Source organism: Pelodiscus sinensis, chromosome 4 (assembly GCF_049634645.1).
Source record: "Pelodiscus sinensis isolate JC-2024 chromosome 4, ASM4963464v1, whole genome shotgun sequence".
NCBI classification, from domain to species: Eukaryota; Metazoa; Chordata; order Testudines; family Trionychidae; genus Pelodiscus; species Pelodiscus sinensis.
The window spans coordinates 130059740-130071818 of NC_134714.1; the positions used below are offsets into that span (position 1 = coordinate 130059740).

The window sequence follows — 12079 nt, forward strand, 5'->3', positions numbered from 1 at the left end:
CTGACCACTTACCCCAGCAGAGCCCATCCCAGACTGAGCAGGGGCGCGCCCAAAGAGTGAAAGAGCTTCTTGTCTGGAGTGGAGACAGAGCAATCCGAGGGTGCTCCAGCTCCTTTCGGATGCAAATTCCTTGAATCCTCCTCCAGCACAGTGAGGGCCCGGTGGTGGAAGACAGTGTCTGGAAGACCATATAGCTCCCCAGTGCACCTTAGTGCCCCACCTCCGTCCCCACTGGTTTGTTTCTTGTATCCAGCCAGGCATCCACCTCCAAGAAGTGTGACTCTTCATCTCAGCTTTGTGAGCAGCTCCCCACTAACAGCTGGTCTGCCCCCCGGCTTCTTGCTCCCAGCTCCCCACTTCCCACAGAGACGTCAGGTGCTGCTCGGGCTGCCTGCTGCAAGCCGGGCTGTTGCCTGGGTTCCCAGCTTCTCCCTGGGCTGCACCCCAGCTCCCCAGTTTCTGCTCCCCATCAGGAGACGGACAGCTCCTCCCTGGGCTCTTGGCTTCCCATTGGGCAGTTCCCAATTCTTGGGGAGCCTTGGTGCAGCCCGGCTCCCAGCCAGCACAAGGAGACGGGAGCCCATAGAACTGGCCAATGTCAGCCCCTGTCCAGTGTCCACTAGGGCCGGTCTTATGGAAACAGTGTCACAGGAATTAAATGGACATCTCCAAATTATGCCATTTACACAAATTATGCCTTCTTGGTTCTCCAACCAATTAGGAGTCAGCAGCCTGTACCACCACTTGTTTAACCGTGTCACAAAAAAAGAGTTACAATGAGGGTTGTGTCTTTTGCTCAATATGCACCAAAAATTCAATCAAGAAAACACACAGGCACAGCTGGTCCCAAAATAAGCATGTTTATCCGCCTGACACAAATGCACCAGGCTCTAGGCAAGGGGTGGGGAACCTCAGGCCTGGGGGGCTATATGCAACCTTCTGCTTGGCTGGATGAGATTCAGGGCCCCCTCCCCAAGCATTGGGGAGTCCATAGTGGTGCTTCCCCCCCCCCACACACACACACACATTGCCCCGCTATGGGGCTGGAGCTCACAAAATCTACTAGCCTGGGTCCCCCCAGGCTCAGGGTGGGAGGGGAATGTGGAGAGTGTCTGGTCAGTCAGGAGCTACAAAGATGGGGGGCGTGGCATCTCACTGGTGCGCAGCTTGACTGATTTTTCAGCCTCCAGCCCCCCAGGGCCCAGGCTGACACCCAACTGTGTGTGATGGGAGCATCAGTAAAGGCTCCCAAATCGCTGCCAGGGCCGGGGCCCTGCTCCTGGGCGTTACAGCAGGTAAAACTGGCCGGGAACTGGCCGGGGGCTGTCAGACCCACCTAGGGTGTCACTTTGCAAGTAACTGGGGACCTTCCTCCCCCGCCCCGCCTGCCTCTGTTCCCTTTTCCTCCCCCCAGGCCAGCAGCAAGGGCAGCGCCTATTGGCCAAGGCACCCCCAAGAGTGACCCCCCCATCTGACCAGAGAGGCGCCCTGAGGGGACCCCCCTATAGCTGCGGGGGGGAGGGGACCCGCGCCTGATCTGCAGCCCTAGAAGTTTCTCATCCTCCCCCTAAAAAGTTGATGGGTGTTCAGCCCCTCCCCCCATCTCACAGCAACACTGGTGGGGGGAGCCCCACCCCTGAGGCCCCTGGGCTGGGGGCGGGGCAGCTCCCGACCCCACCCAGCTACGGGATAAGGAGCCAGGTGCTGGGCGCGTCCCCCCCAGCCACGTGCAGCAGCCCGGGCAGGCGAGAGACGCGGGGCAGGTGGGAGCGTGGGGCAGGTGAGGGGGGGGACAGATGACGGGCAGGTGAGGGGGGCAAGTGAGGGGGCGCGGGCAAGTGGGACGCCCTCGGGCCGGGCACCGTGCTCCGGGACCCGCGGCTCCTTCCCCCGAGCGCGCTGCGGGCTGGGTACCGTGACGGGGGGGTCGCTCCCTCCAGGCTCCCCCCCCCCCCAGCTCTGCGCTCAGGCGTCGGGAGCCGAGCGCAAGACCGAGTCGAGGGGCAGCAGCACCGCGCCCAGCCCTGGGCAGACTGGGAGCGGGAGGGGGTCCGTGATGGGGGGAGTCGAGGGGGAGGGATCCGTGATGGGGGGGCGGGCAGCCGGGGCTGCTCACGCAGCTGGAGGCAAGGGGGGCGGGTGCAGCAGGCGGGGTCACGTCCATGGGGCAGGCGCTGGTGCTGGCGGGGGTTCGGTGACCCCGATGGGCTGAGCCACCTGCTGTGGGTGCTGCGCGGGGGAGGGCAGCGGGGGCTCTTCTATGTCCCCTCTCTCAGGACCACCTGCTCCCATTGGAATCCCGGGCTGGGCTCTTCCAGGCACAGGCCCGGCCAGCGCCCGACACCGGCTCCTCCAGCTGCCAGGACTTTAAGGTTCTTCCCACCCCAGGGAGGTCTCTGCTGTAGGGGGCTGTTCTGCTCACACGCAGACACGGGCCGTTTCCTCGCTGCTCACAGAAAGTTGAGGGTTTTTCCCCATCTGGCAGTCACAGGGCTGTTGGAGCTGTTCTGCAATAACAGCCCCTGAGCACAAGGTGCTTGTACTGTAGCAATGAGGGGGAAAGCGTCCAGAGACTGTCTCCAAAACAAGACAGGAACGCTCATGGGCTAAGATGTGGTGCAGAAGGGTCATTAGGATGCTGAAACTTTGCTCTAGCCAGGGGCGTGTGTGAAACACAGGGACACACTTACCCCCTAGCTTGGATTCAAAGGAATTCAGTGGTTCTTTACCTAATCGCTGTACTGAGTCCTTTTGCAGTGCAAAGTAGGACCTAGCATAGAAATTCTCAGCCTTTCACGCAGGGTTTTACATACAATAGCCCTGAGAGTTGTGTAGAATGCTTTCTAAAAGGCTTGGAAACATTGGGCCCTCTCTTCCCACAGAATGTTTTTTATTAGTGTTTTCCAGCAGGCATTGTGGTGATGCAGCAGCTGGTTATAACACTTAAGTGTCATTTGTGATGATTGCGGAATCAGCCTCCTGAATGAGCATAACGTTTTTGTATGTGATAAGTTTGGTGCACTCATAAAAAATTAGCCGTGCTGACTGCTTACTTACCTCCTGGTAATCACCTCAGAAGTCTCTCCTTCCCATTCTCCAGTGAGATGGTCATTAGCCTCTTATCAGCACTCAGCATCCTTCCCTAGAAGTCTTACCACCTAGGTTCCCATGATAGTATATTTTTATAGGGATTTGTTTGTTTCAGATTCTTCAGAATTACAGAAGACCATTTTTCTCCCTCAAAAAAAGCTGTAGTGGGGGAAAATTACTGCAATACATCTCAGTATGGCAGGTAAGAAATGGGGTTCTAAATACATATTTTTTGAACATATTGGTCAGAATTTTCAAATATCCCTGTCCATGCTTTTTTTATTCAATTGGTTTTTTCTTGTGTTTTCTTTGCACTATCAGAATTAAATTATTTCAAATCACATTTGATCTGCTTGATCAAGTACAGACAGTTTTTTGTAAGCCCCATATCCTTCAACCTTGTGCACATAGCTCCAAATTACTTTGGTCACTTATGAATGGAGTCTGATTGTTCAGGGGTAAATACTTCACTTTTGCAATTATGTAAATGCTATGTTTTTCTTCTGTGAACAATACAGAGACATCTTTCAAAGAAAACATGGCTCATGTTTTGGCCTATAAGAGGAATAACACCTATCCTAAAGGAATGAATAAAACACAGAGACGTAACCTGCGCCAGTTTTCTGCCAACTTTTCTTTAGAAGGCAAGCAATATTTGTTTTTCTGTGAACTAAGACAGGGATTATAATGGACTTTTCTTAATAAGGAATAGTTTTGATTTTTTTTCTCTCCCTCTCCTTACCCCACCCAAAAAAAGTGATTATTCTGAGCGTGAGCCAAACCTTCAGTGGGCCTTGGGTTAGGTTCTCTATTGTTCCCTACATTTCCCAGAAAATCTCCTTGCTACATATAGAGGCTCCATGACATGATGAGGAGTATAAATATTACCCAAAATTCTATGATTTAACTTGAGAAATCAAGTACGTTATGCAGGGTAGTTTACAAACATGGGTCGTTGTCTATTTATTGCTCAATGATTTCTGATATTTTTTTTTTAAATAAAAGACATTAATATGTAATGATAACCCCGTAAAGAAATTGGTCCCTTGTGTTGGTCCCCATGCTGAGATGACCCATTCCCCATACAGATCTCTTTGATACACAAATTCCTTATAACCAGTCTGACTTTGAAAATACCTGATAACTGCTTTAGCGTAACATTTGATGTCCTCATCTCTTCATCTTCTCTGGTCAGCAGCAGGGACTCTTTCCTTTTATGCAAAAGGAAGGAAGGTTACGGTTGTGCACACTGTGAATCAAGCCCTAGATCTCTTTGAGAAGTATCATGTCAGTCCAGAGGGTGGACACCAAGAAGCAGCAACCATGAGGGCTGCACTGATCTCCAAATACTATTGGCCAACCATGACTACGGACATCTCCACTTGGGTATGTGATGTCATGAAACTAAAATGAAAATAACAGGAACAATATTGATGCATCTAGTGTGGAAATGTGAACTCCCTTCCCTTGCAGTGATATTTTTTAATAGACAAATGTTTAATATTGTTCCGCCAAACCAGGTGAAGCAGTGTCCACAGTGCCAGGAAGTGGGAGAGGAATCAAATCTGCTAGCCTTCTTGAAAAGCATACAGGTAAACTTTGGACTCCAAGACATCTGCTCCGTATCCTCTGAAATTTCTTTTACTTCCTTTCTTTCCACTGTCAGTACATTCAGAAAGTTCTTAGGGTACTCAGCATCCACACGATCTCAAGGCTGCCTTGAGTACATCGCAATACAAAAATCTTTGAAAGAGTCAGAATTGTTTATCATGATTTATTTGTATGATTGCTGCACACTGAGGCTTTGCAGCAAGTGCGGTGTGAGTGGCACACTGGAGTGCAGTGTGGCAGAGTCTTGCAGAATTAATTCTTGCATCACTTTTCCTGCCCCCATTCTTGTATTTCTTGTTTTGTCTTTTTTCTGTGTTTTTTGTTTCGTTGTATTTAAAGGAAATGAGATTACAGCTGTAAACACATTACAGCTGTTTCCTCTGCTTACCACACATGGGCATTAAGACCATTCAATAGGAGAGCACTAAAGTATGCCTGTAACCCTTCATATAGGTGAATCGGCACTTGGCTCTGGTGGGAATGCACTTAATAGGACCACTGCCAGTGACGAAGAAGGGACACCGCTACATACTGACCGCCACGGATTATGTCTCAAGATGGGTGGAGACAATTCCACTGAAAACTAAGTCCCCCTTGGTAGTGGGAAAGAAAATACGTGATTTTCTTCTTTTATATGCATGTACAGCACAGATACTGACAGATCGCAGCCCTGAATTCAATATCAAGGTAAAGAATTGTTTCTGCAGTTATTTGTCCTATTTCTTCAACCCTGCCACCAGGTCCTGCATAGCTGATCATGAACATGGGCTTCCTTGTTCTTGTGAGGTTTTTTAATGTAAGTTATGGGTGACACGTTTTTTCGGAAACCACCCTGTTCTTGCAAACACTGGAGTTGCTCATCGCATCTGGATTGCTACGATGTAGATGAGTAGGGTGTCATTTCCTGCCAAAATATCCCCAACGTATTCCTCCAGGTAGTAATGCTTAAAGATTGGATAGTGAACTACAATAATTGTATGTAAAATCAATGGCAAATAGAGGCAGGAACATACATACAGACCTGTCCAAAGAAATTGATAGTGTAACTTTTTTTTTTTTCAGCTTAAGGTGGGTCTATTCAAAGCATGGAACGTAGAACAGATCTTTACCCGCCCACTTCACCCACTAAACAATGACTTTGCTCGGAGCACTTGCACATTCATCCAAAGGTAATGTTACAGCTATGTCTACATTATGATGGTTTTTTGGAAACAGGTGTGCATATTGTGCTCTGTAATTTGCTTACTACTTTTTTTTGTCAGAAGATGCTTTCTAAAATTTGGCCCATCTAGGCTGTGTCAAATTTCAGAAAAACCTCCTCTTTTGGAAGATCCCTTCTTCCTTGTGGAGCAAGGAAGACAGGGCTTCCAGAAGAGCACATCTGCTCTTCCTCAAAAAAAATCAGAAGAGCAGACATGGAGTATTTTGGGGATAGCAGAAGTATCTATCCCGAAAAACTCCCAGTCTAGATCCGTGGTCACCAACCAGTAGATCGCGATCTACCGGTAGATCTCGGAGGCTCTAAGAGTAGCTCTTGAGCCCTCTCTGAACTGCGCGCCTGCGCAGTACATTTACATTAGATTTCCTCATTTGAGGAGCAGCTACTCACCAAGCAACAGCACAGGTGAGTAGCTGTGAGGAATGGTGGGAATTTTTTTTTAAAGTAGCAGTATAAGGATTGGGGATAGCAAGTGATGGAGAGGAGGAGAATAGAGAGGGCGGGGCTTCAAGGAAGGGGCGGGGCAGTAGCTCTTGGCTTGGTCTGTCATTTAAAAGTGATCTTGGGTATAAAAAGGTTGGAGACCACTGGTCTAGATGTACCATAGGGGTGGGGGACGGACAGGGCTGAAGGCAAGGCAAATGCACAGTGCCAGAATCTGCAAGTGGCTTCTAAATCTTGAAAGGCAACTGACTTTACCTTGCAAGTCTTTCTACTGTACCCTGGGAGCCATGCAAAATAATCCCTGCCACATCCAGTCTGTGGTAGCTTTCTCCTGAATTCCATTGAGCCCGTCTTGGGCGTTGACTTTTTTTTTTTTTCTTGACCATTCCTTCCCGCCGTTTGTTGCAGGGCCTTGCAGAGGATCACTGCTGAGACTGGGCACGAGTGGGATCAATGTCTCAATCCCATTTTGTATTATTTGCGATTTCACGCACACCCGGCCACACAAATGACTCCCTTTCGACTCCTGTATGGCACTGACCCATGGTTCCCACATCAAGAGGAAGAGGACGGTACGGTAAGTGCACTAAGTAACAGGAGCTCTCAGGTGGGCTTGTCTGGTGCAACTTCCCTTCGTCAATCCAGCCTTTTCTGTTTACTTCCAAGTCCGAAGAGCCACCCAAGTCTGAGGAACCCCCCAAGTCCAAGGCGCCCCGTAAGTCTGAGGAGCGAGTAATTTACACGCTGCCAGATGAACACTTCTACCAGGACTACATGCGGCGGATGACCTTGAGCAGGGCGGCGGACGTTGCCCTGGCTCTCAAGAACATGGCTGAAGCACAAAAGCAGCAGCAACTGCGGCGAGCTAGGAGGAGAGCTGAACGTGGGGCCTCCTCGCCACCGCCTCCTGCCGGCAGGGAGCCTGAGGCAGGGGCCGCAGACCTGTCAGAAGACGAATGGGAGGCAGGAGAGGAAATGGCCTGTCTCACTTTCTGTCCGTTCAATTAGTGATGAATAAACGTTAATGGTCATGCCCGTAACTCCGCCCCCCCCCCCCCCCCCCCCACTTGGGAACCTCCAGCCTTCTGCCTGGTGGTGCCAACCTGGATTTTACTAGGAGAGGGTGGAGCAGAAATTGACTCAACACAGCCAGGCCCCTAATCTGCCCCCTCCTGCCCCATAACCCAGCTCCCTCGCGCCAGGATCCTTTGGGCTGCAGTTCCACCACCCCTCCCCCTGCCCTGGGCACTGTCCCCGGTGGCAGGGCCCTCCCCACCCTGAAGGTCTGGGGAGCTGTTCTGGCTGCGGGAGGAGGGGCTAGGTGGGAAATGGCTGTTTCCTCTCTGGGCTTTTTCCCTCTTAGGCACCCCTGGCCCTACCTTAGCTTTTGAAGGCTCTTCCTGGTCTCTCCCACACAGGTGCTGAGTCTGGCCCTTCCCATGACACTCCTGTTTCCAGAAGGATCGGGGGGGGGGTTCATTTTCAGTTACCCCAGGAACCCCCCCACCTCTGGGAGTTGGTGGCAACTTTATAGTTCAACCAGCCGTGTCCTCCTGTCAGACCCCTCTGCCACAGAGACCTGCCCTGCTGGGATCCCCTCTGACCCTTCCTAGCACAGTCCACTCAGGGCTGCACCTGAGCCCGACTCTCCCTGGAACAGCAGCACGGCCCTGATTTGATAGTGGGGGGAACCTCTCCTGATTGTTAACTCAAAGTTTCTAGTTTCTCTCAAAAATATTTTCAGTGCAGGCCCCGAGTCCCTTAGGGTCAGGGGGCTGCTGGCGATGGACAAGAAGCAGCAGCTGTGGACAGAGGTGCCTGGCACCTGGCAACCCTATGCCCTGCATAGCCATATGCAGCTGGGGGTGCTGCTGTCTGCTGCCCCGGTGCTGATGGCTATGCAGGGCATAGGGTTGCCAGGTGTCCGGTATTCTACTGGACAGTCCGGTAAAAAAATCAGAAAATACCAGACACATGCAATGTCCAGTATTTTGTGATTTTTCCAGCTGGGCACCATTTGGAAGCCGGGTGGGAGAGTGGCCGGGACTCCCAGTCACTCCCCTCGCCCAGCGTCTGTTTGCAACCACAGGCTCCCAGCACCACTCTGGCCCTGCCTCCCAGCTGGGAGCCTGTGGTTGTGTGCAGAAGCCAGGCAGGGGAGCCCCAGTCGTTGTGAAAGAGGATGTAGACTGCTGATTGTTTATCATTGCAGACTGGTGATTGTTAAGTATTAAATAAAGGATGTGTGTTCTTCAGTGCGGGTTTCTTTTTCTTTTGTTCGACACATTTTTCGCCTGTGTCTTCAGTATTTTTTTGGGAACCCGTCTGGCAACCTTAGCAGGCCAGGACAATTCTCCCCTGCCCCATCCACTGTGTGTGGCCTCTCAGCCAGAGCAGCCACACAAGTGCTGAGCCTACCCCAGTCCTGCCCTGATGCTTGTGACAGAGTGGGGAGGGTGAGACCAGCTCTTGCTAAGCCCTAAGCTCAGCGGCTCCTTCGCCCCGAGGTCCTGCAGGGCTGGGCTAGGGCTGCCTTTGGGTCACCGCTACCAGGCTCCTGACCCCACAGGCTGCCTGCCCCACCTGTGTCCCCCTCCCTCCAATGGGGCTGAGCAACAGACAGCTGAGCAGCCACACCCGTAGGGGAGTATGTGGGGGGGAGGCACCTGGGGGACAGGAAGGGAACCCTGATGAGTGGGGGCAGGGAGGGTTCTGTGCTAGGGGGCTGGGGATGCAGGCCTATGCTGAGGGTCTTAGGGCGATGCCGAGCTGGGAAGAGGGAGGGGTCTGTGCGGGGGGGGGGGGGGACAGGGAGCTGGGCTTCCATTGGGTCTCTCCCATCACACTGATCCATGGCTGGACCCTTTGCTGCTGTTGCTACAGGCTCCAGGGGGCAGAAGCTGCTCCCAGTGCCAGGCTCAGTGACCGACACCTGCACCAGCTGCTGGATCAGGTTCTGTGGCTTCCTGCCAGGGCCAAAGGGGGCGAATCGGAAACTGGTCAAGCTGCTGGAGGCAGGGGGAGCTGTGGGGCCAAATGAGGGGTGGGGGTTAAGTCCATGGGGGGAGGTGCTGATGGTGGCACAGGAGGGGGGGCACTGATGACCCCCATGGGATCAGCCCCCTGCTGAGGGTGCAGAGCGGCTCCTGTCCAGCAGCCAGGCCCTGCTAAGGTGCAGGGACTGGAGACCAGATGCAGGGAAATCCCTCCCTGCCAAGTCAGGACGCTTTTAGGAAGGACTGAGGGACTCCGGGCTCTCTAGGGGCCTCTCTGCTCCCAGCCTTTCGGGGGCAGCAGGTGTCCTTGGCCTGGCTGCAGCCTTCTGTTACCCCCAAGCGTTCCCTGCCCCTCACCTGCAGCCTCTCCCCTGGCCACAGTGCTGGGCAGATGCTGGAGGGGTCCTACAGGGGATGGTTTCTCCTCCCTGACGACTGTCCCTGCCCCCATAGCCCGGGGGAGGGTGGCTCTTTGGGAGGAGGGGGGAGGTGAGTCGTGTCCGGGTCAGTGTTGCCAGGCGGGTTTAGCTGTCCACACCCAGAGCCTTCTGGAACTGGGTGGGGTAGTTGAGAAGCTGCTCCAGGGCTCCCTGCACCCTGCGGCTGGGATCAGACTCCAGGGCGAGCAGATCCGAAGGCTTGTGTGTCCTGGGAGCCACTGAACAGAGCAGGCGGGGGTCCCTCTCCCGCAGCCGGTGAGTGATGCTGCCCCTCAAACAGGGCAGGTGGGCAATGCTGACTGGAGCCAAACGGGGAGGGGAAATCACGTCTTTGCCTTGCAGGCTCTGAGCTGAGCCGCCTTCCGCAGCCAGTAAAGACTTGAAACCACAAAGAGTCTTGCAGCACCGTAGAGACTGACAGAGCGCGTAGGTGGGAGCCTGAGCGAATGGGCTGTGCCCACAAAAGCCCATGATCCCATTGGCGTGTTTTGTTGGTCTCTCAGGTGCTGCAGGACTCAGTCTGTAATTGGAAAAATGAAAAAAGAAACAGAGCTACCCCTCTGAACCTCCCCACCTGGTGTGATCCTCCAGCTTTTCTTTCCTGAGCCATGGGGAGAGCGTTGTTTCTGTCCTGTTCTCAGCGTTTTGTGTTTTCTTGGAGCAGGGTTTTCTTTACATCCACATGCTCAGGCCTTTACTGAGTGACTGGCCAATCAGTCAGCTGACTGGTGAGTGACCCACAGGGGAGGAAGAGTCTGGCTGGATTCCCATTGTGGGTTACTGGAGGAGGTACAGAGAAGATGATTCAATTCACTACACGGTGCTAATTTGGTGACCAAAGAGACTAAAGCTTTTGGGATCCCTGAGTTTCTTTCTGCTTTGTTTTATGTGGGCTGAACTGTTCCGAGTTTACTTTTGGCTGTTTGCTTCTGTTTGTAACTGTGAGGATGAAGTCCCTAGTGGAGCGATCGCTCCTTGGGAGAAGGGGGGAGGTGAAGGTTATGAAGTAGCTGTTGTAGAAATGAGATAACGTATGTCTTCATAAGACTGTAGACCACTAATGAATAAAATACAATGATTTCGTTTATTTGGGGACTTGAATATGGAAAGTTGAAAAGTAGCTGGAGACTCAGAGCTCAGTCTTGAGATTTTCAGCCAGGAAATCCTGCAGACTAAACTCTGGGTCTCCAGCTACTTTTCTATGGGAGCTGGGTTGTTGGAAGGTGCGGGAAAAGGGGTGGCTGGACTTCACTGCCAACCTTACCTCTGCACATGGGCTGAAAGCAGGGCTGGCCATACTGTACAAACTTCTAGAAGTAGGGGTTAGCAGGTTGCTTTTTCTTCTTTTTTCTGGGGTCTCTGTGTGGTTTGCATACATAGCTATTGTTACGGAAGCTCCCTTGTTTATTCACTTAGGCTGCGTCTACACTGGCAAGATTCGCTTTTGCGCAAAATCTTGTCACCTGTCTACACTGGCCGCCAGTATTTGCACAAGAACACTGATGTTGTAATGTACAAAATCAGTGCTTCTTGTGCAAATACTATGATGCTCCCGCTCAGGGATAAGCCCTCTTGCGCGAGAGGCCAGTGTAGACAGCAACGTTAATTTCTTGCGCAAGAAAGCCCGATGACTAAAATGGCCATTGGAGCTTTCTTGCGCAAGAAAGCGTCTACACTGGCACAGATATTTTGTGCAAAAGCACATCTCTTGTGCAAAAGCACATGGGAGTGTAGACACTCTCTTGCGCAAATACGTTTAACGGAAAAACTCTTCCATTAAAAGTATTTGCGCAAAATCATGCCAGTGTAGACGCAGCCTTAGTCATGGAGGCTACTGAGTCTCTAGGTAGGAAATGTTTAGGTGTCTTACCACACCTATCAACATATGGTTCTTCCCCCTCAGGAGCAGGAAGGTCTCTACTGTGGGGCAGCCTGAGGTGGCAGCAATGGGGACATTGTGAAGGGAAGGAGGAGGAGGAGGAGGTGGTGCTGTTCCCAAGAGGGAAGGAGCCAGGTGTGTGGGGAATGTTCTGCTCGCATCATACAGTCCTGGGTATTTTCCTCACTGCAAGAAAAAGAATTTTTTCCTGCCCTGCAGTCAGGTGGGCGTTTCTGCAGTAACAAGGCCCCGAGCACAAGGCACTTGCGTTGCGGCAGTGAGGGAAAGGAGTCCAGACACTGTCTCTAAGACAAGCCCAGAGAGCAAGGTGCTGACCTGTGCACCGACATCGAGAAGGGTCATTTTTGTGTTACCTCAGAACCTCGCTCAGAATGTGCAG

At 52.3% G+C, this 12079-nt stretch overlaps 1 protein-coding gene across 1 annotated transcript in view; it reads left to right on the plus strand.

Moving 5' to 3' along the window:
• Positions 1-1160, plus strand: part of LOC142829368 (uncharacterized) — a 57070-nt gene extending 55910 nt beyond the window's left edge. Inside the window, exon 10 of the mRNA XM_075929090.1 lies at positions 1-1160. Coding sequence (XP_075785205.1) covers positions 1-60 — 60 coding nt within the window. The 3' untranslated portion in view covers positions 61-1160.
• The last annotated feature ends 10919 nt before the right edge of the window (positions 1161-12079 follow it).